This window comes from Alosa alosa, chromosome 10 (genome assembly GCF_017589495.1).
Source record: "Alosa alosa isolate M-15738 ecotype Scorff River chromosome 10, AALO_Geno_1.1, whole genome shotgun sequence".
In the NCBI taxonomy this organism is placed as follows: Eukaryota; Metazoa; Chordata; class Actinopteri; order Clupeiformes; family Clupeidae; genus Alosa; species Alosa alosa.
This window is the reverse complement of record NC_063198.1, coordinates 31,692,393-31,714,896: the sequence shown is the minus strand read 5'-3', so window position 1 is coordinate 31,714,896 and position 22,504 is coordinate 31,692,393. Positions and strand designations below refer to the sequence as shown.

Here is a 22,504-nt window from a genome sequence, read left to right as displayed (position 1 = left end):
TTTCGCTCTCTTTCTCTCTCTCTCTCTCTCTTTCTCTCTCTCTCTCTCTCTCCCTCCCTCTCTCTCTCTCTCTCTCCCTCTCTTGCTCTTTATCTTTCTCTCTGACCTAGCTCTTTAAATGGGCTTTTTTTTGCAGTGTTGGGTCGCCTGGCTGGTACATAAAAGACTCCATTTAGCCGCCGTAGGTGACCGTGCGAATCCTCCGGCTGTCAGGAGGCTGACAAGCCCGCGCCCTGGTTCACCTTCCTGGCCACTTTTGGGCTGTCCGCTCCGGCTCGTCAGGAGCAGGGAGTGCAAGTCACGTTGCTGTGTCTGTCCGTCAGTCAATACGACCGTCTGTCTGTCTGTCTGTCTGTGTCTGTCTGTCTGTCCTCCTGAGGTGGAACAGTGAGGAAGTGTGCAGCAGCTCAGGCAGTTTTTTTTTTCCCAAAGCAGATAGTCTCTCTGTCGTTTTCTTTCATTCATGGGGGTTAATGGGCTGAAAGCTCTTTGAAGATAGCTTTGTGTGAGGCACAAATACATGAAATGATGCGCGCACACACACACACACACACACACACACACACAGAGAGAGAGAGAGAGAGAGACACACACGCATGTAATATTATTCAGTAAATGCTTGGTTTGCTTCTACTGCCATGGACAGAGCTACTGTAGGTTATTTGCATTTCAGAAGCAATGGTGTTCAAGGGAGTGGAAAGAAGAAATTAATCTTTCTTTTTCTCTCTCTCTCTCCCCCTCCCTTCCTCTCTCTCTCTCTCTCTCTCTCTCTCTCTCTCTCTCTCTCTCTCTCCAGAGATCCCGCAGATCTCTTAGCAATGTATGGTGTCCTTAACTAATCTTTAAATATGCCCTTCAAGGTAAAGCAACTTCAAAGTGAGCAGGGCGAGAGGAACAGAAAGGCAGAGGGTTCCAGAGTTCACTTTCCTTCCAATTTCTTCCGGGTGGAGGGGGAGGGAAGAACCTGGGAAGTGACAAGAACTTTATAATTTATAGGCCTCAGCTCGCCAGAAACAGGGACGAGGGGAAAAAAGTGTCTTGTCAGAGCTGGCCTGTGAGGGAACTGTCAGGCGGAGGGTAGTAAATTTGATGGGAATTGGCAAGCAGATTATGAATGTGGCATTTGGGGTCCGAGCAGCGTGGCGTCTTGTCCACTTGACGGCCGCCCGGGTGCTATTGTGTGTCAGATCTCTCTGCCGGATTGACTGACATCACAAAGGCCCAAGGCGCTTTTTACCTGACAGTCAAGCTTAATTTGCAGTTCAAATCCCTCAGCCGTTGTCTCTCTCTCTCTCTCTCTCTCTCTCTCTCCCTTCCTCCCTTCCTCCCTTCTATTTCTTCCCTCTCTCTCGCTTGCTTGCTCACCCCTCCAGCTCTCATTCTCTCTCTCTCCCTCTCTCACATTCTCTCTCTCTCTCTCTCTCTCTCCCTCTCTCATATTCTCTCTCACTCTCACATTCTCTCTCTCTCCCTCTCTCACATTCTCTCTCTCTCTCCCTCTCTCATCTTCTCTCTGGCTCTCATTTCTGTATGTCTTGTACATTTCTCCTTCATCCTCTCCCCTCTCTCCTCTTGTTTTTCTCGGTTCCCTCTAGCATGACTCAATCAATTGAAGGAGACTCCGGTGAGGTGTATAGTGGTTAAAAAAGACTTTTCTGTTCTGCAGTGCACATTTATTATGATGGCTTCTTGCGAGACCTCGGCTTTTCACTTGGCTCTTTGCAGGTGGCTATATAAAGGGCTTATGCTTGGTGTCTTCAAAACAGATGCCACTGTACATTAGCAACAAGGGCGCCGTGTTTAAGCACAAGACTGTTTGCCAATCAGCTTAGATTGGAGGTTGGAGAGTGAGCGTAAACACAACCTGCCTTGAGTTAAGTTGCCTTAATTACAACACACAGTGATGGCGTCGGCCTCCCTGGTGTGACATCGTTACGGATATGCCACTGCTCAATGTAGCACTGAGAACTCCGAACATGAAGGCGGGAAAGAACGCTATTGGAATGATGTAATGAAGTGGTTTTGGAGTCGTGGGTTTGATGAATAATTTGGCAGGCGTGGATCTATCATGATGCCGTTAGTGATTGAAGTCTTCATCTTCCACTACGCTGCTTCGTCTCACTCAAACAGGCCACACGCTCTCCCGATGCATCCAGGAATCGGACGGACGGATCAAACGCCTCCCATTGGGTTTGATTTGCATATTTCTAGTTTCTGGGGGGTTGGGGGGGGGATTGGAGAGGTGGATGGAGAGAGGTAGTTGGTTGGAGGGTGGCGGTGAATGGAGGTTGTGGTTAAAAAGCCCATGTGTGAGTCATGTTAGCAAACTGCCATGCGGGTGGAGGAGTAACCCCAGGGGAGCACACAAGGAAGAGAGGAGGGAGCGTTTGGAGCGCCCCACCTTTTCCTTTAGCCCCCTGCTGTGCCTGCCTTCTGTCGCTCTGCGTTGGCGGTGGTGCGCTACGCTACGCTGTTCTACACTACTCCACACTACGGCAGGCCAAGCCCTATGGCAATCACAGCTCCCCCGCCCCTCCATCCAAGCAGCAGGCGGAGGGAATGAATGCATTGTTTTAGTGTCTGTTACGAGCATCGCGCCAGAAATGCTGAGTCTTCGGAGGTGTTGGCAGCGCTCACCTTAGCAGAGAGCCCCTTGTCCTTACGCAGCAAAATGAGTGCACTGGTTAACAGAGGGAACCGTAGCCAGGAGCTTTTTGAAGGACTTCTTTCTATTTAGATAATTTATTCGAACTTTCTTTGCGTGGCTTGTCTTAGAATTCTGTATAAAAGCCTGCAACCCAAGGCTGTGTTATAAAAGACCAAAGCACCAAAAGCCTTTTGTTTGGATACCTCCGCAGGCTCAGCAGATGAATTTCTTTGCTAAGCAATCAAACGCTAGCAAATCACATCAAATTCTGGAGAGACATTCAACTGCCGGAGAGGTTATAGACCCAAAGGCAGCCACTCGAGAGAGAGGAGAATTGCATGTGTGTGTGTGTGTGCGTGTGTGTGCGTGCGTGTGTGCGCGTGTGTGTGTGTGTGTGTGCGTGTGTGTGTGTGTGTGTGTGTGTGTGTGTGTAGACGTCTGGCCATTGCGGCTGTCCTCTGCGCTCTGCCCAGCTGTTGTCGGTGAGGTGCAGGGCCCTCTCTCTGCACCTGTACTTAGCAAATCACACGGTGGGTCGGAGCGTGAAGAGAACTCAATGGCGGACTCGGGGAGTGCATTCATCAGAGCTTTGCTTACACGCCAGGCGCATGGCGGGCGCATGGCGCATGGCGCGGGCGCGGGCGCGGGCGTGGCGGCACGGGCGCCGGCAGAGAGGAAGGCCACCCTGAGAACAGTGCGAATGTGGAGCGGTGGCAGGGGGGCCAGGAGGAGAAGTACAAAATGTGGCCGCTGACAAATGGGGTGCAACTTCAACGTGATCAGGGCCTAATGGATGACGCTGCTGCTGCTGCTGGTGCTGGTGCTGCCACTGCTACTGCTACTGCTGGGTGGAGGAGGTGGTTTTGGTGGAGGTGGTGGTGGTGGAGGTGTTGGTATCCTCCTGACAGATGCCCCTGGGGCCCGGGATCACTCGCTGCACCTCCCCACGAGCGCAGAGCAGAGCAGAGCAGAGCACACAACCATCTCTTTTTTGCCCTTTCTTTCTGTCATTTTCTCCTCTCCCTTTCACACACACACACACACACACACACACACACACACACACACACACACACACACACACACACCCGCGTCTCCTCTCTGTCCAGCCCTTTTTAAATCTCATCTCTTTCATCTCATCCTCCCTCCCCCCCCCTTTGTTCTGTGCTCATCTCCCTCTCCCTCTCACTGACTCCCTCTGAGTGTTAATCTCTCCGAGTCTGTCCCGCGTCATACATCTCTGTCTCATTGCATGTTCCTGCTCCCTCTCCTTCTGTGCCTTTCATTTTCTCCACTTAAAGTTCTCTCTCTATCAGTCCCCTCCTTTCACCCCCTCCCTCTCTCTCTCCCTCCCTCTCTCTCTCTCTATCCCTCTCTCTCTCTCTCTCTCTCCAGTACATTTATCTCATTATGGTCTTGGTATCTGTAGTGGGACTGGAAATGAAGTGTTAATATCTTCACTCATCAATCTTGGGGACTCAGGAGTACGGAACCGCTCCTATGAAAATGATGACTGGCACTTTTACTTGTTTGGAGAAATAAGTGTTGGTCAAATTGAATTTTAATGGATCGTGCATGGAGCTAGTGATAGGTGCAATCCATTATTTGATGATTGTAATGTTGTCGGCGCTTCGTTTTGATTTAAAGAGTGCGCACTGCGGAAAGGTGAAAGGTCAGGGAGTGCGCATTTGCATTTAGCCATTTTTTTTGTTGTTGTTGGTATTCGTTTCCGTCTCTGTCACTGGGAGAGTGGGGGGGTTTTGATAAGGCTTTCCCCCCCCCCCTGGATGGGTTGAAATCCCCTGTCACGTCTCGCCTGCCCAGTCAGGAGATTGCTAGTCTGTCAGTGGTGTGTCTCCCACACCTGCTCCAAATCCGCCTGGATTTCCTCATCAATTTTGCAGGACCTACAATGCCCTTCTAAGCCTCGTGCTACAGTGCTCCTGTTATAGCTGTTCTGTTTCCTGCTTCTTCACTTGTGTATACGCATTTCGCTCTCTTATCTTTCGAGGGCATCTCTTTCTTACATTTAGCTCGACAACATTGTGTCAGCATGCTGACATCTGAATGGAGCAAAGTGCAGCACACGGAAACACATTACACGTACAGCTCAGTGTGCAGATGCTTAGACTGTCAGATAACATTAGAGAATGCACATGGTTGAATTATTTACTTGAACTTTACTTGAATTAGTTACTTGAACTACATACTATGAAAATGTTATATAACTCTCAGGCACCTGAACTCACAGGAAGACGTGATCCTATTACCCCAGCCCATGGAGTAATTTCTCACTCTCCCCTTAATACCCCTCCATCTGGGACGGCATTAGACATGGCCCTCTGCCTGAGTGACGGTTCTGGATATCAGTGAGGAGGAGCTGTTTTATGTTTTATAAGTGTACATTTAGACACCCCAAGGGTCTGCTTGGCCCAGGCCATAGTGTCATTAAACACCATCTGACTGGCTCTGTGCGTTACTGTATTACTGGCTGTCTGCACTGCAGGAAGGAGCACGGTCCACTCAGGGTTTACGCATGTTAATGGACAAGGGAGAGGGGTTTCAGATGTACTAAACGGATGGATGCCCCAGGCCTGCAGGTGTAGTTCTCTTCCTTAGACGTCAAAATGGGTGTGTTTCATTATGTCCTGTAGGGCATCATCGGTATGATATAGTGGTGGGTTATTGGTGGATTAATTAAAATGTCATATTGATATTGTGGTGTGAGACTTTACTCTGTTGCCTTGGGTCGTTCCTGTCCGTGTTGAGAGAGTTCCAAGGCAAGAGTGAGAAATCGTGCCGTAATAAACCACCACGCCTTATGGGAGGGCTGGCAGACTGTGCGTTTTGGCTACGTGAGGTTACTGGAGTCCTTTCACCATAGGGAAGGGCAGCTGTCCAACAGTGTAGACCGATCCCAGACTGGGAGGACGACAAGGCGCACAACGCGTGTAGGAGCAGCTAGCTTGTAGCGTTTCGACTTCTCAGTGTGTCAGACTGCCATGCTTGTCTCCTCTTGGCCTTTGTCATTAAGCTCTGGGGGGTGGTTGGGCAGTACAAGTGTGTGTGGCTGCCATGTTTGTTGCCTCTGTCTCACACGGGTCAGGTGACAGAAGGTCGCTGTCCATGGTGCTGAAATGATTTTCTTGTAGCCTCTTTATCATCTGTGGTCAGGTAACAGGGCTGATTAGGGGTCTGTGGTCAGGTAACAGGGGGGCTGGTTAGGGGTCTGTGGTCAGGTAACAGGGCTGGTTAGGGGTCTGTGGTCAGGTAACAGGGGGGCTGGTTAGGGGTCTGTGGTCAGGTAACAGGGCTGGTTAGGGGTCTGTGGTCAGGTAACAGGGGGGCTGGTTAGGGGTCTGTGGTCAGGTAACAGGGGGGCTGGTTAGGGGTCTGTTGCACGATGGCTGCAAACATGTGTGTTTGTTTTTTATTTTACTTACTAGGCTTCTGGTTGTGACAGGTCAGTTTGGGTTTGGCCTTGTTCACGGTGTCGACCCCATTAATACGGCCGTGTAGTGTGGCACACAGCTGATCCACTCACTCAGCCTGTGGAACAAGTCCTTCCTAAAAAGCATTTCACGCTCGATCTCAAATCCCTTCCCTTCACCCCAGAACAGAGAGGGGGGGTAGAAAGGCAGAAGCTCGCTCTTCCTCTGCTGCTGATTTAATGGAACCCCCCGATGGCAAAGTAGAGCCAGAACAGGAAGAGCAGCACTGGAAAAGAGGGGAAATGACAAAACGGAGGAGCTATTCTACTTCCTTGTCTCTGGTGAACTTGCTTTGTTTTTTGTTTTGTTTTTTTTGTCTTGTTTCCCCCCGTCCGTCTTTCGGGGAGCGAGCGAGCTATAATTAGCACGGTGACTCAGCGCGCACCTGCTGGGGTCAGTGTGCCGTGTCTCGGGCGGGAGATCCTGAGGACGGGGGCTAATTAAAGGCTCGCTACGCTGCGCAGCGGCTTGGGCTGCCGTGCGGGAGAAAGGCGGCAGAGGAGAGCGCAACCTTGAAGCCTGAGGCGGCCGGCAGGCGGAGAAAAGGCCGAACCGTCAGGCCGATCTGCCCGCTAATGGAGCCGGGAGGCGGGAAGCATGGAGGAGGAGGAGGAGGCGGCTGGGGATGGAGGAGGGTGTGGTTGGGGTGGAGGAGGATGCTTAAGCGCATACAGGGGCTGGGCAAAGACACCACACAGAATCATAATAGACTGCCACTAATCAAGAGACAAAAGTCCTTGTCTGCAGGGAGAAAAGAAGGACACAGAGACAGCAGCTGTTCAGACAAGTCCTCTGTTTCGCAGCATGGTGATAGCCACTGGATGAAGTCTCGCTCAGTAAGGGAGAGACCGACGGAAAGTGTCAGAGGAACTCTCATGAGATTTCACCCTATGGGAGGTCACACACACACACACACACACACACACACACACACACACACACACACACACACACACACACCAACAATAACCTCCCCGCACCATGATGGTCAGTGTTCCTTACCCTAGCTTGTGGAGGGAGATCAGGTGGTCATGAGGGCAGTGTGTGTCTGTGTGTGTGTATGTGTGTCTGTGTGTGTGTATGTAATAAGTATGTGTGTGTTTATGGACACCACACAATTCAGTTCAGTTGCCCCAAACTCTGAAATCTCCTGTAAAAGAAATCAGTTTATTACCCAGGCCAAATAATATTTTATATATATAATAACTCTTGTCTGTGTGTGCCTGTATGTGTTCAAGTATTGTATGTGCTTATATGGGTTGTTGGCGGAGCGCCGTGTGTTTGAGAGAGTATATTTGTGTGTGTGTGTGTGTGTGTGTGTGTGTGTGTGTGTGTATGTATGTGTGTGTTTGGGCTTTTTGTCATGGAAATGTGTTTTTTGCGGTCGGGCTGGGCGGGTGTAGCAGGCGTGCGATTAAGCATTCCCATCCAGTGGGCCATTGTGGCCAATGTGTGTTTATGTCCGAGGGGACGGAGTGAGTGGCCCTGTGCGTCAGACTCTCCTCTGGCCAGGGATACGGAGAGGCCTGCCGGGGCCTGTGGGGCTTTCACAAGCTACGCCGGAATTATTGGCAAATTGCAGGGCAGCGTTGGTGGTGGGAGGTGTGTGTGTGCGGGGGAGTTGGGGGGAGAGGGAGATGTGTGTGTGTGCGGGGGAGTTTGGGTGGGGGCGAGAGAGAGAGGTGTGTGTGTGTGTGCGGGGGAGTCAAGGGGGGGAGAGAGAACCAGAGGGGTCCGGGGTTGCCAGAGGACGTGCTGTTACCATGGGAGACGAGCATGCAAGCATGACGAGCGGGTGGGAGTGAGGGAGAGGGTGGGAGGTGAAAGAGGGAGAGCGAGGAAAGGGAGGGACGAGCAGGAAATGGAGAGATATGAGGCTGGTGGAGAGAGAGATGCAGACTTGACAGGAGAGTGATTAACTGTAATATCGCATGGCAAAGTGGAGATTTGTGTTTCATATCCGACACCTTTTTCTGTTTTGGCTGCCCACCCAGTGGCGTTTAGGTGCGGCATTATGGGTCAGCATGCTAATTTCATATTCCCCTTCCAGCGCATTCGCTGCACCCTGTTAATTACAGGTTAGGTGCTCCCCGGAGAGGCAAACCCACTGCAAGGTGATGTCTCTCTCATACTCCGTCCGACCAAGCTTATCAGCATTATCACTGGTTCTTTTGTCTGTGTGTGTGTTTTTGTGTGTGTGTGTGTGTGTGTGTGTGTGTCTGTGTGTGTGTGTGTGTGTGTGTGTGTGTGTCTTCTTCTCCGTCCTCTCTGACAGTAACAGGAGAGTGAATAGCAAACCGTAGCCAGTGGTATAAAGCACAGAATCAGCTGAAGGAATTTAAATCATGTGGGGCTCTGCATTAGGAGAGCTATTAGCAAGGCTGTAGCAGGGCTGTAGCAGGGCTGTAGCATCGCTGCGTTCATACAACAACACGAAGACCAAAAGAGACACAGAGTGCACTTCCTGCCGTGCCGCCAAGTGTGATTGGGATCCGCGCACGCCGAGGAGGACTCCACTCTGCGCCTCGAGGAAGACTCCACTCCGTGCCTCGAGACTGAGTGCTGAGCGACTGAGTGAAAGGCCAGACGAGTAGATGTGCTGAGTTGAGAGACGGATGACTGCGAGGGGTATTAATCGACCGCCGAGTAGCCCTCATTATCTGATTATAGCCGCACTCCTCTTCTTTCTCTCTCATTTCTCTCACTCTTTTTTTCTTAATGGCTAAAACGATCTCCCATCCCCAGCAAATGGAATGTAATCCACTGCTGGATGGAGAATTAACAAGGGATCAGACATAGCCACTGGCTGCATTGGGTCCAAACTCGTATCTAGAACCTCACACACAAAAGTGGACCAAGAAGTGTGTGTGTGTGGTGGAAGTATTTTTAGAGCGTCTTAATCATTGGGGTAATTGCTTTTTCTCCGTCTCTCCAACCGTAAGGTTTCCAAAGAGGGAGGAGGAGGAGGAGGAGGATGATGATGATGATGATTATCTCTCTCTTTTTTCCTGTTTTTTCTGCCGTGGCCGACGGACAGAAATGCATCTGATTAGCTGGACGGACCCTGAGGAAGTGGAGACGTTTTAAATGCTATCTCCCAACTTCCTCTCATTTTGACCCCCTTTAACTGCTCTTCTGAAGGCTACCCATCCATCTGGGGTGGTGGAAAGAAGCCGTCGAATCATGATGATGATGACGATGCTGCTGGTGGTCATCCTGTCCTGCCCAATGCCTCCAGATGTCCACATGTTTATTATGTCACCCTTTATTTCTGTCCCTCTCCCCCACCTCCACTCCCTGTTAAAAGCTGGACACACCATTAGGAGCCTATCGGATGGGCACCTCGTCTACGGTCCCTGAGCGACTTTCTGTACACTGACCCCTGCCACCTCCTCTTAAACGCACGAGTGTGAGGATGTGATGCCCACGCACTTAATGCGATGGGATGGGATGGGGTGGGGTGGGGTAGCAGCCATCTGATGCATTTTAAAAGTCTCTTATGGGACGGAAGAAATCCATAATGTCATTTTTCTGGAGAATAAAGCGCTTCCTGTTTCCTCTGGAGACCTGGGAAAGGAAGGAAGTGCTTGTCCCTCCGAATGGAACGTGTCCCCCTTTATCTGTTGTTCAATAAATGAGGTCTCGCCGAAGGCATCCGTTTGCTAGATATTTATTGCTGTTCTTTCCTTATTCTCTTCTTCTTCCTGTTCTTCTTTTTTTGATTCTGCTGATGTTTCCTCCAGCCCTCCCACACCCTCCCACCCCCATCCCTCACACACACACACACATACACACACCCTTCCCTTTTCTAATGCAGTTAAACTCCTTTGAAGTATTGCTAGAATTAGATTTCTCTCTCTTTTTTGCTCTGGGGGCTTTCATTATTTTTTATTTATCAAAAGGAAGGGAGAAGCTAGGACAATGCTATAATTCCACAAAAGGAGAAGCAAAGGGAGGCAGAACTCGGCACAGTCGCATGTAAGGTCGACCGAGGCCTGGAGGACTGTGAGCGACGTCATCCTCGGATGTGCTGCGACGGTGAAACCCGGCTTAGTTTTTGTCTGCAAACACAGTAAATAGAGAGTTGCCGTGGCGCCTCTGTGACACTAGAGCTTGGCAACCAAACAAACCAGTTGAATGCAGATCGCAGGTGCCCTTTGGCACTCTCTCGGTGTCCAAGCTCACCGAAGTCGGTCGTGTGACCTTTAGGAGGTTTGTGCAGTGCTCACAGAATCGAGTCGAGTCGAAGCCAGGCGATGGGTCAATCCGCAGTCCCCTCATACCTCACTCCTATTTCAATACTTTGCTGTCAGCTCATCTAAACATACTGTGTTTTTTCTTTTTTTTTAAGTCACGTGTGAGAATGACAGATGCATAGTGTTTGCTATGGAGTTATTTTAGCACTGGGGAATAAAAGATGTTTATTTTTTCCTAATTCCACTCTTTGGACATCAGATCTCTCCCTGAAATTATTCTGAAGACTTGGCTTTTTTCATTGTGTTTTTATGCTGGAAAATGTTTTTGGGAATTATAAAATATATTGCCTGCTTCTAAAATAATGACAAACCACGTTAACAGATAAATTGTATCTTCTCTCTCAAAGCAGAAAAACAATATTTTGTGCTGGAGATAATGTTTCATCATCTGAATAATGCACAATAAACAGTGGGCTCATATTTAGCTAAGCTGCAAATGGAGTTCTTCAGTTCATTTTACTTCCGCACTTTTAGCTTGTGGAATTTCTTGACTTTTACTTGGTAAAATAGACACTTACAGCTGAGTGCAAATCCAGCACAATCAGTTAGGGCTTTTTCAGGCAGACTGAGCATTCAGGCAAGCTGGGGTAGGATCTATCCGTGGATTTTGTAAAAATGGAATTGGAAATACTGATAGCTATGCTAATTAGAAATCGTGTTAGGCTAATGGTCAGCTTGGATTATTATGCTGCCTAGCTGCAGGTAAAATTAGTATGCTGCCTGATAATGACATATCAAATTACAGTCGAGCTTTGTCTCATTTGTTGCCTCTGTGTTGTGTGCTGTGAGGGGCCCGCCCTTAAAATGCGTTTATTGTATGGACGACAGAGGGCTGCCAATGACTAGTGCAAGTGCTGTGGGGGATCATGCCCACCATGCATGCATGATCAGGTTTTGCATGTGGTAGTGTTTTCATCTGTGTGTGTGTGTGTGTTTTAACATAAACATACATGCCAGCTGGACTATTTTTTTCTCTCAATTTTTTTTCTCTAAAAGGCAGAAGAATAGCAGGTGGTTTGAGTGGGCATGCACATGTCTGTATGTGTGAGCCTGTGTGTGTGAGAAGGGTCTTTTTGTGGGTCTGTGTGTTTGTGTGTGTGTGTGTGTGTGTGTGTGTGTGTGTGTGTGTGGCCTTCTGTGTGGTGATCAGGGGGTGGCTGTGACACAGAGGGTATTGGGGCGTGAGTGTCAGGGCGAGGGCACGGTGAGGTGCGAACTCTGCGTGTGACTGCAACGGTGTGTGTGTGTGTGTGTGTGTGGGTAGCCCCGTTGGTTGTGGCTCAACTGGAGCAAGTGAGGGAGCGGGGGGTGGAAAGTGGAGAGAGAGGCAGACTTTGGGATGACTGAACTAGTGTCACTGGTATGGCATGGTGTGATATGGGTGAGGTGTGTGTGTGTGGGTGTGTGTGTGCGATCAGGAGCCATGGGTGTGTGTGGGCTCTGGGGACGTCTGTAGAATGTTCTGTGACAGCATGTGAAGACACTGAGGAGAGATGTCAGAGGGAGGGGGAAGGGGTGGTGGTGGGGGGGGGACAGGAAGGGGCAGCCACGGGGTCCCTGAGCCGCTGGCCCCACAGCCCTGTCCCCGTCGTCCCCCGATCCATCCCTCCCTCTCTCCCTCCCTCCCTCCCTCCCTCTCTCTGGAGACAAAGCCGACGTTTCTAATTAACGCTGAGTGACATGCCGTCAGGCCTCTATTTTTACCCTCCTCAAACACATTTCCCTGAATGGGGCGGCTAGAGAGCGGTCATTACAGCAAGGTGAAAAGAGTCGCTCCTCCAGACGCGGAAGTAGACGGGGGGGGGTGGGGGCTGAGGGGGGACGCGCTTATGCAGCGGTGGGAAATTACTTTTAGCCGATTTTCAGGGGCATATCCCCACCCCCTGAAGGAGTGTTGTCTGTTGGAAACTGATGTATGAATTCGATAATGTGGTATTTCAAGGTCATTAGTCAGCACTGGCTGTCTGTCGACTGTGCAAAAAGGCCAGTTTGTGGACGGAATTCCAAATGCAGGTGTATCAAAACTCTTGTCTTGTCTTGAAAAGGATGTTAGGGCCTACAGTCAGAGGCGGACAGAGTACACAGCTTCATTACTTGAGTAAAAGTACAGATACCCTTTGCTAAATTTTACTCAAGTACAAGTAAAAGTGCAACAGTCAGATGTCTACTTAAGTAAAAGTACTGAAGTACTTGTTTTTAAAAGTACTTGAGTATCAAGAGTACATTTTCTAAATATTGCATTACTACTGCCACAGTGCTTACATTTATGTACAGTAACATCCTACATGGAGTTATAAAAAATGTTAATGTTAATACCTTGGAGAATGTAAAAGGAATTGAAAGTAAAATCAAGTCATTTTCATCTTTTTACCATGTTGCCAGGGATGGGCAGTATTTCTAATACATGTACTTAAAATACGTATTTCAAATACAAAATACTATTTTGTAATTGAAACACTTGAAGCTTAAAACTATCATTAACTTGTTCAGAAAATTGAAATAGTCTGGCGAGGTGGGGCCACAGGTTGGCACATTCCTGGGATGGACCTGCTGCGTCTTCATCCATTGTTTTAGGTCCATGGTTTCGTCTCTTATCTAAATCTAACCATGGAGTTGACTTTGGCGGAAAGCTGAAGGTGATTGCTGATAGGCTGTCCCAATCAGTGGCCTGCACAATCCAATCACGTTTGAGAGGGAAACAACAAATTGAGGGTTTCCGAGATCTTTTTTCCTTTTTTTTTAGAAGTAGTAACGGGTACTCATGGTTATGGATGGAAATGTAGTGGAGTGAAGAGTATAATATTTGCCTCTCAAATGTACTTGAGTAAAGTCATGAGTACTCCCCAAAAATGATACTTTCGCTTTCCTACAGTCTCCATACATTATCCAGCTCTTCCTCTTTCCTACAGTCTCCATACATTATCAGCTCTTCCTCTCTTTCCTACACTCTCAACATCATCCAGCTCTTCCTCTTTCCTACACTCTCCATACATTATCCAGCTCTTCCTCTTTCCTACAGTCTCCATACATTATCCAGCTCTTCCTCTTTCCTACAGTCTCCATACATTATCCAGCTCTTCCTCTCTTTCCTACAGTCTCCATACATTATCCAGCTCTTCCTCTTTCCTACACTCTCCATACATTATCCAGCTCTTCCTCTTTCCTACAGTCTCCATACATTATCCAGCTCTTCCTCTTTCCTACAGTCTCCATACATTATCCAGCTCTTCCTCTCTTTCCTACAGTCTCCATACATTATCCAGCTCTTCCTCTTTCCTACACTCTCCATACATTATCCAGCTCTTCCTCTTTCCTACAGTCTCCATACATTATCCAGCTCTTCCTCTTTCCTACAGTCTCCATACATTATCCAGCTCTTCCTCTTTCCTACACTCTCAACATTATCCAGCTCTTCCTCTTTCCTACACTCTCAACATCATCCAGCTCTTCCTCTTTCCTACAGTCTCCATACATTATCCAGCTCTTCCTCTTTCCTACAGTCTCCATACATTATCCAGCTCTTCCTCTTTCCTACAGTCTCCATACATTATCCAGCTCTTCTCTCTTTTCCTACACTCTCAACATTATCCAGCTCTTCCTCTTTCCTACACTCTCAACATTATCCAGCTCTTCCTCTTTCCTACAGTCTCCATACATTATCCAGCTCTTCCTCTTTCCTACACTCTCAACATCATCCAGCTCTTCCTCTTTCCTACAGTCTCCATACATTATCCAGCTCTTCCTCTTTCCTACACTCTCAACATCATCCAGCTCTTCCTCTTTCCTACACTCTCAACATTATCCAGCTCTTCCTCTCTTTCTTAACCAGTGGTACCACCACTGCTTTTGGTTGGTAATATAGAAAATTCCTGTAAAGTACAGATCCCTCAAAACTGTACTCAATTACTGTACTCAAGTAAATGTACTCCGTTACTGTCCGGCTCTGCCTACAGTACCTTTGTTAAATAGCAGTCAGTTAAATAGCATCCCTGATTTTCTGATATCTGATTTGAGCAGTTCCAGCATGCAGTGTGGTCTGTTTGAGTAATTCGACTGAATTATTGGTGCAATCAGACCAGTAGACGACCCCTGAGGGTGGTTGTAAGGGCAGGGACATTTGGTCCACTGCTTCATCCGGTCACTAACCTTGTTGTTGTCTTCAGCTTGTTTTCTTGTTATATAGCATTTTGGCTCTCTCTGTTTCACACTTGCACTTTTGGGATGGAGGTTAGTGAGGATTTGACACACACAAACACACACACACACACACACACACACACACACACACTCGACTGCTCCTGAAAGGACAATAAACATGGTGAAGACTGCATGTCATTGTTAACCAGTGGTACCACCACTGCTTTTTTTTTTGGTTGGTAATATATTTTTTTTTTGGGGGCATGGAGTGCTGGGACCTCATTCAGCAGCGGCTCAAAGGGAACAAGAGGGAGGTGGTGGGACAATAAATCCTGTCCGGCACCCCATATCTAACCCGGGCTTTTCAGCCAAGCTTCAGAGCCCTAATGCACCTGCAAGCTCCACAAAACACCCTGTTTCTAGCTCTTCCTCTCTCTATCTCTCTTTCTTTCTCTATTTCTCTCTTTCCATCTCTCTCTATATCTCTCTTTTCTCTCTCTATTTCTCCCTTATATTTCTTTCTCTCTATTTCTTTCTCTTTTTCTCTGTATCTCTTTCTTTCTCTTTATCTCTTTTTTCTCTCTCCCAATCTTCTTTCTCTCCATTTTCTGTCTCTCTTTCTTTCTATGTTCTGTCTCTCTCTCTTTCTTTCTTTCTCTCTCTTTATCTTATTCTTTTCTCCTTGACCCTCACTCTCTGTGTCTCCCTCTGTCTCCATCACTCCTCCTATTCCGTAACTCAGCTTCCATCTCCACCCCCCCTATCACTCTCCATACATTATCAGCTCTTCAGCTCTCATCCTCTCTTTTCCTATCAGCACGTATCCATCTTCAACATCATCCAGCCCTTCCTCTCTTTCCTACACTCTCCATACATTATCCAGCTCTTCCTCTCTTTCCTACACTCTCAACATTATCCAGCTCTTCCTCTCTTTCCTACACTCTCAACATCATCCAGCTCTTCCTCTCTTTCCTACACTCTCCATACATTATCCAGCTCTTCCTCTCTTTCCTACACTCTCAACATTATCCAGCTCTTCCTCTCTTTCCTACAGTCTCCATACATTATCCAGCTCTTCCTCTCTTTCCTACACTCTCAACATTATCCAGCTCTTCCTCTCTTTCCTACAGTCTCCACACATTATCCAGCTCTTCCTCTCTTTCCTACACTCTCAACATCATCCAGCTCTTCCTCTCTTTCCTACACTCTCCATACATCATCCTCAGCTCTGCGGGGACCTGCATAAAGGCAGCAGCACTCCTCACTCCTCCTGATCAGCACTCCTCACCACTCCTGATCTGCACTCCTCACCACTCCTGATCTGCACTCCTCACTCCTTCTGATCTGCACTCCTCACCCCTCCTGATCTGCACTCCTCACTCATCCTGATCTGCACTCCTCACTCCTCCTGATCTTTATTGCCTCCATCAGCAGGTCTGCTCACTTGGCAAGTGGGATGCTGTAGGACCAAACGTTGTTGATGTATGAGGCTTTTATTAAATGAGGGAAGAGACTGCCAGGGTAGGACTGCATGAATGCAAACTCTGGACAGCCATTTTGATGAAGTTATTCACTCGGTTATGTTTTCTTCCCTGTCAACTAACACGTTGTAGTTCTCTTTACATGAGTGGGTGATGGACTTGGAGATGTTTTCTCCAAGACATATTGTCTTCCAAAAACACTGGAAATGTGGGTCTTCTGAGCATGCATATTGTGTGTAGTGTTCCACCATTGGGGAGCTCTGTGCAACCAGAAAGAACACTGGAGCAGTGTACAACTGCCATATGTTCTCTTGAAACCAGGACTGTGACGTGATTTGTACTTGGTAAAAATCCATCTTGTTAGCGGAGAACAGCCTTGCTTTTCCCTTCCTCCCTGCGAGGGAAGCTTACGGGCTTTGAAAGGGGATACTTGTCTGGTCTGTGCCCAGTCCAGATTAAACATAATACGCTGAGTGGCTCTACTGGGCTTCACCGCCACGGCACTCTCCGAGATGCCCAGCTCTCCTCGCCGCATTGATTTCAGCTCTTACGCACGAATCTTGATGGAATGGCGGGTCCAGTGAGAGCCGGTGAGAGGAGCCAGGAACAAGCCACTGTGTGTGTGTGTGTGTGTGTGTGTGTGTGTGTGTGTGTGTGTGTGAGAGAGAGAGACAGAGTATGTAGGTAGTGAAGAGGCTACACCTCCGGCTCTTGATGCCTTTGCCTCCTTCCAAAGAAAGAAAAAAGCCCCTTCAGCCTTCCTTTGTTATTTCTCTGAGTGGCACGTTTCCCCAAAGGTGTATTTGTTTTGTGCATTACAGCACTGCCTCTGGGCCAGCGTTCCCATAATTGGGCTCTTTTTTGACAGTCTCGCATGATCATGGTTTATTTATGTTGCAAATTGCAATGCTTTTTAATTATTACTATATTTTATTTGTTTTATGTTCTTTAATTCAACACCAACAAGACAAATCATGCATGTAGGAAGGTCAGGGAAAAAGCCCCTGATTGACTGAAGCAGCCAAATGTCCTTACGGCGGGAAAACACCACGGTGGTGTGTTTACACGGTTAACTTCCATCAGATTAAAAAGAGTGGGCCCTCCGCAGAAGGTTGGACAGTTGCCTGCAAAAATAAAAACCCGACAACGCGAGTGAGCGAGCATTTGAAACCTACCTGAGGGCCTCCAGCCTTTTCTCTTCTCACGTTCACACGAAGCCGTGATCAGTCCTGTCGGATAGTTTGAGTGACACACACATCAGCCGCCCCTGGTTGTCAGGGAGATGAAAGTGAGAGCGCGGCAGCCAGGCTCTCTCCATTGTGTGTCTGACTAACATGCTGATGTGAAAGGCTTTTTGCTGCTGCCGCTGCTGCTCCTGTTGTCATTGTCATTGCACCTCCACCACCCCCTCTCTCATCGCTGTGTGCACCTTGAGCATAAATTCAACACGACATTAAACTATCTTATGTCCTCGTGCAGCGTTTATCCAATCATTTCTACCCACGCACCCTTATGGATGCAGTACATTTGAATAACAGGCCAGTATTTAAATTCTGATGCCCAAACTTTATAGTGAGGGGGGGGTTGTGTATTGGGAGAGACAGGAGTGAGAGAGGGGGGGGGGGTTGTGTATTGGGAGAGACAGGAGTGAGAGAGAGGGGGGAAAAAAGCAAAAAAAATGTGCGATGGCACCTTTTCTCCCTTCATCATAACCTGGACATGCAGTCTGTGTGTGTGCCTCTCAGGTGTGAAAAGGACCACAGCGAGGTCATGCCAACGCCCACAGAGAGGTCAGAGGGAAATGAGAAATGCGCCTTGTCTCTGACCCGCCCCCTCCCCGCCTGTACAGTAAGGGATCATGCACGACACGGTGTCCAGCTCACAGAAATAAATGCACGTTCGAGGTTGTAAAACAGCCCGACACGCAGCGGAGGGGCGTTTCCACCTTATAAGTGCATTTCTTTCTGTTAACCGAAACCGTGGAGTCCATTATCTCGCTTATTCCACTGTTGCCACTTGCAATTTGTGCATTTCCTGTTTTAATGGAAACATTTTAATTACTGCAACGGTCTTGTTTGTAGAACTACTTTCCGCCACATACTGTATCAACTAATTTCTCAACTTCCATGAAAAACTGCCGTTATTAGTTCTAAATGGACGGTTGCTATGGCCAAAGGCCGGTTGTTAGTTCCATCTCTCCCGTTGTCAAGCGGGCATATCGCAGGATTCTGATGAACTTTAGCTTTGAAACATCGCTATTTTACTTTTACTGCCATCCAACTAGCTAAAATCCACCTCCGTCATATGCTACAATGTTGTTATGTTCTGAACGTCTATATTTTATAGCTTGGATGCAATGGGAAAATTCATTTAAACTTCATAACAAGTTCTGTGAATTAATCATACACCTACTTCATAGGTGTGCAAATAACATACGGTTAATACACGTTCTAAAGAACGCAGGACAATGGGAAATTCCACCAAGCAGTGGAATAAATGATAGTAGCCTATAGTGGTAGTCTATAGTATAGGATAGTTTAGTATAGAAGTATATATTGTTGGCAGTGAGTCACTTTTTGAGTCTGGCCCTGAGGTGGCTCCATTTGCAGGCTGAACTATTTGTGTTTGCATTATAATCCATCAGGGTGCTTGTTGTTGTTGTTGTTGTGTTTTTGTTGACTTTATTTGTTTTTGTTGTTTGTGCCTTTGTTCTCCTCCATGATTTGTTGTGCGTAATGCGGAGCGCGTGCTCGCTCTCTCTCTCGTTTAGATGCAGCGTGTAGCCCAGTGGTGGCGGCGGCGGCTGCAGAACACTCGGCGGGCTGCATTAGAGCAGTGAGCGATCGCCTCGCGTCCCGCTTCCAGCAGAGTCTCTCGTTCTCGCTCTTGCTCTCTCTCTTGCCGCCCGGCGAAATCTATAGCTCATGCACTTGGATATGGAACCTCGTCCTCACCAATCAATAACCCCCAAGGCTACCGCAGGGGCAAAAAGGAGAGGACGGTTCCTAATTCAATGAGGCAGACATTACCGAATACCCCCGGATGCACGCAGGGCACGGGTAATTGCGGACAAATTCATTTTAAAGCCCGGTAGCTGCAGATTGCTTTCAATTAAGAGTGCACTTTAGCAGGAGCAGGTGGAGGATTCAGGGAAGCGATTTGCAGCTCCAGCCCCCTAATGCCCCATTGCCTTCTCCGCCTCCCCCAAATTACCCCACCCTATGCCCTCTCACACGCACACACACACACACACACACGCGCACACACTTTCTTTTTGGCGGGCTACGTGACCCTCAAGAGCAGAGTGAATGAAACGGAAGAAGGGATATGATGATGATGATGATGTGGTGCTGTACTTATATAGGGGCATGATAGCATAGCTCTGCCTGGCACCACTGACTTGCTTTCTACTGGCAGTAGAACCTACTTAAGTAAGCAAGTCCATGTTTAGCTGTTAGGCTGCTAAAGGCTCTCGTCCTTCCTGATCAGATACTTCTATTTAGGTACATTAAGTGTCTTTTATGCACTCTTACTCAGACATGCACACACACACACTGGCACAACTGTGTTTTACAAGTCTGGCATTTCAGATTTTTGGAGGTAGAAATACGCCCTTTGGCTTACACTGTTTCACCTTGCATTGATCTGGGCTGTGTGCGTGTGTGTGTGTGTGTGTGAGAGAGAGAGAGATATTGTTTGGTGCACTCTGTGCACTTTTTTGTGTGGAGGCCAGTGAGTGCGTGGAGCTCCGTGACATTTCAGTCTGCCTCCGAGGAGCAAGTAGCTTCACAGCCAAAGCCACGTGAAGTTTAATCTCTTGCCATGACACTGCGTCCCTTCTCTGTCACTCTTTAGGTGTCTAGGCCATGTGCTCATATCTACCTTATATATCTAGGCCATGTGCTCATATCTACCTTATATATCTAGGCCATGTGCTCATATCTACCTTATATATCTAGGCCATGTGCTCATATCTACCTTATATATCTAGGCCATGTGCTCATATCTACCTTATACTGCCTCTAATGTGTCTCTGTCACATCAGCCATGTGGGCAGCCATGGCCTACTGGTTAGCACTTCGGACTTGTAACCGAAGGGTTGCTGGTTCGAACACCGACCAGTAGGAACAGGAAGTGCCCTTGAGCAAGGCACCTAACCCCTCACTGCTCCCCGAGCACCGCTGTTGTAGCAGGCAGCTCTCTGCGCCGGGATTAGTGTGTGCTTCACCTCACTATGTGTTCACTGTGTGCTGAGTGTGTTTCACTAATTCACAATTGGGATAAATGCAGAGACCAAATTTCCCTCACGGGATCAAAAGAGTATATATACTTATACTTATACTATACACTTTTGGTGTCTAGACCATGTGCTCATATCTACCTTATACTGCCTCTGATGTGTCTCTGTCACACTTTAGGTGTCTAGGCCATGTGCTCATATCTACCTCATACTGCCTCTGCTGTGTGTGTCTCAGCTAGGCCATGTGCTCATATCTACCTTATACTGCCTCTGATGAGTCTCAGCCCTCCACCACCCCCCCCTGTCATGCAGCTGGTCATGGTGCACACTATGTCTGCCTGGGTCACACGGCCAGAAGGCGTGGGGGTTGTGTGTGTGTGTGGAGAGTGTGAGAGTATGAGTTAGTGTGTGTTTGTGTGTGTGTGTGTGTGTGTGAGTGTGAGAGTATGAGTTAGTGTGTGTTTGTGTGTGTGTGTGTGTGTGTGTGTGTGTGTGGAGAGTGTGAGAGTATGAGTTAGTGTGTGTGTGTGTGTGTGTGTGTGTGTGTGTGTGGAGAGTGTGAGAGTATGAGTTAGTGTGTGTTTGTGTGTGTGTGTGTGTGTGTGTGTGTGTGTGTGTGTGTTAGTGTGTGTGTGTGTGAGAGTGTGAGTATGAGTTAGTGTGTGTTTGTGTGTGTGTGTGTGTGGAGAGTGTGAGAGTATGAGTTAGTTTTGTGTGTGTGTGTGTGTGTGTGTGTGTGTGTGTGGAGTGTGAGAGTATGAGTTAGTGTGTGTTTGTGTGTGGGGGGAACATGAAGGTCATTCAGCAGTGGCAAAGAAGTACAAGCGAGTGGGAGAATAATATAATTCATGACAGAATGTGGCGTTCTGTGTCGCAAGCTGCTGTGTAAAAAGCGGCAGGGCCAACAGTGCTTATCGATCGGCTCCATATTCGTACGCCCTCCACCCCCCCGAGAGACGCATTGGGAGGCAATTGTTCCCGTCACAAACCCTCAAGGACGGATGCACCCAAAACGAATAAAAAAAAAAAAAAAACAAGCCGGATTTATTACAAAAAAAAATACTAGACCCCAGCCATTAATCAATTCTCCAGCTGTCAGAGTTTGGCAACCGACAGAAATCCTTTTTATTTGTTGTGTGTGTGTGTGTGTGTGTGTGTTTGTGTGTGTGTGTGTGTATCGATGGACCTCCTGTCAAAATGGGACATAGACATTTACAAAAAGGGGGAAAGGGAGATGGGATGCGTTTGATAGCTCGGGTCAAGAGATGATTGATTGATTTCCTCTCAGCAGGGACTCATGGACCAGACGGGGGCTGGACATCAGCCTATCCGGAATGTAAGGAGAAGAACCAGTCGCCAATCAACATTGTCGATACCGACACAAAGATCTCCGTGGAATACCAAGAGCTAACCCTGGACGGGTTCGAGACAGAATCCTCGAACAAGACCTCAATGAAAAACACAGGAAAGACTGGTAAGAGTGTTTTTGTGTGTGAATTTAGTGCGTGCGTGAATTTGCATTTGCCTGGATGATTTAGTTGGTCTGTCCTTATGTGCTTGCATGTTCCTGCATTCGAGCAGGTTGTTTTCCATGCTTGTTATCTTTCCACCAACCCAGCGACAGACAGCTGAGTGACGGCACCTAGCTGGCTCGCCAATATTTCCTCCTTCCCCCCTTCATATGGGCTTCTCAGTGCTAAGACGAGCATTTCTCACAATTTCCAATCTGTCACCAAGATGGATCGTGTGCTTGCGCTGACTGTGAATGAGAGTTCAAACGTTCGGGAGAATCTGGGCCACAGGTGGCTGGTGTGCCCATTGACAGCAGTCATCGCAGGGCCCAGATGTCCCATCACACTATCCCCCAATCCCACGCTTTTTCCAGAGCCTCGCGGATTGTGACAGGGCAAAGCCTGAGCCTGTACCTCATCTCTTCCTGTGATTACCCTTTCCGTCACATCAGTTATCGGAAGCCATTTATTCTCTGTAATTGCTCAATAAAATGTGGAAGGCACCTGTTTGTGCCTTCTTGATGGTGCTATTCTCCCCAGACTGAGACCAAGAGAAGAGATGAGGATTTTGGTGCTGCATGTGCTCACAAAAATGCACATTCCCAGTTTGCCCTCTCTCTCTCTCTCTCTCTCTCCTCTCTCTCTCTCTCTCTCTCTCTGTGTCCCTGCGGAGGCCCTTGTGCTGCTAACAGCCAGCTATTGTGAGAGGAAGTGAGGGTGTCTCATCTGTGCTCAGATCAT

At 48.1% G+C, this 22,504-nt stretch overlaps 1 protein-coding gene across 1 annotated transcript in view; it reads left to right on the top strand.

Annotated features, from left to right (window-relative positions):
- ptprga (protein tyrosine phosphatase receptor type Ga) overlaps window positions 1–22,504 on the top strand; it is a 217,869-nt gene that overhangs the window by 102,867 nt on the left and 92,498 nt on the right. The window contains 1 exon segment of the mRNA XM_048254476.1: window positions 21,541–21,726. Within this exon segment, the coding sequence (XP_048110433.1) occupies window positions 21,541–21,726 (186 nt within the window).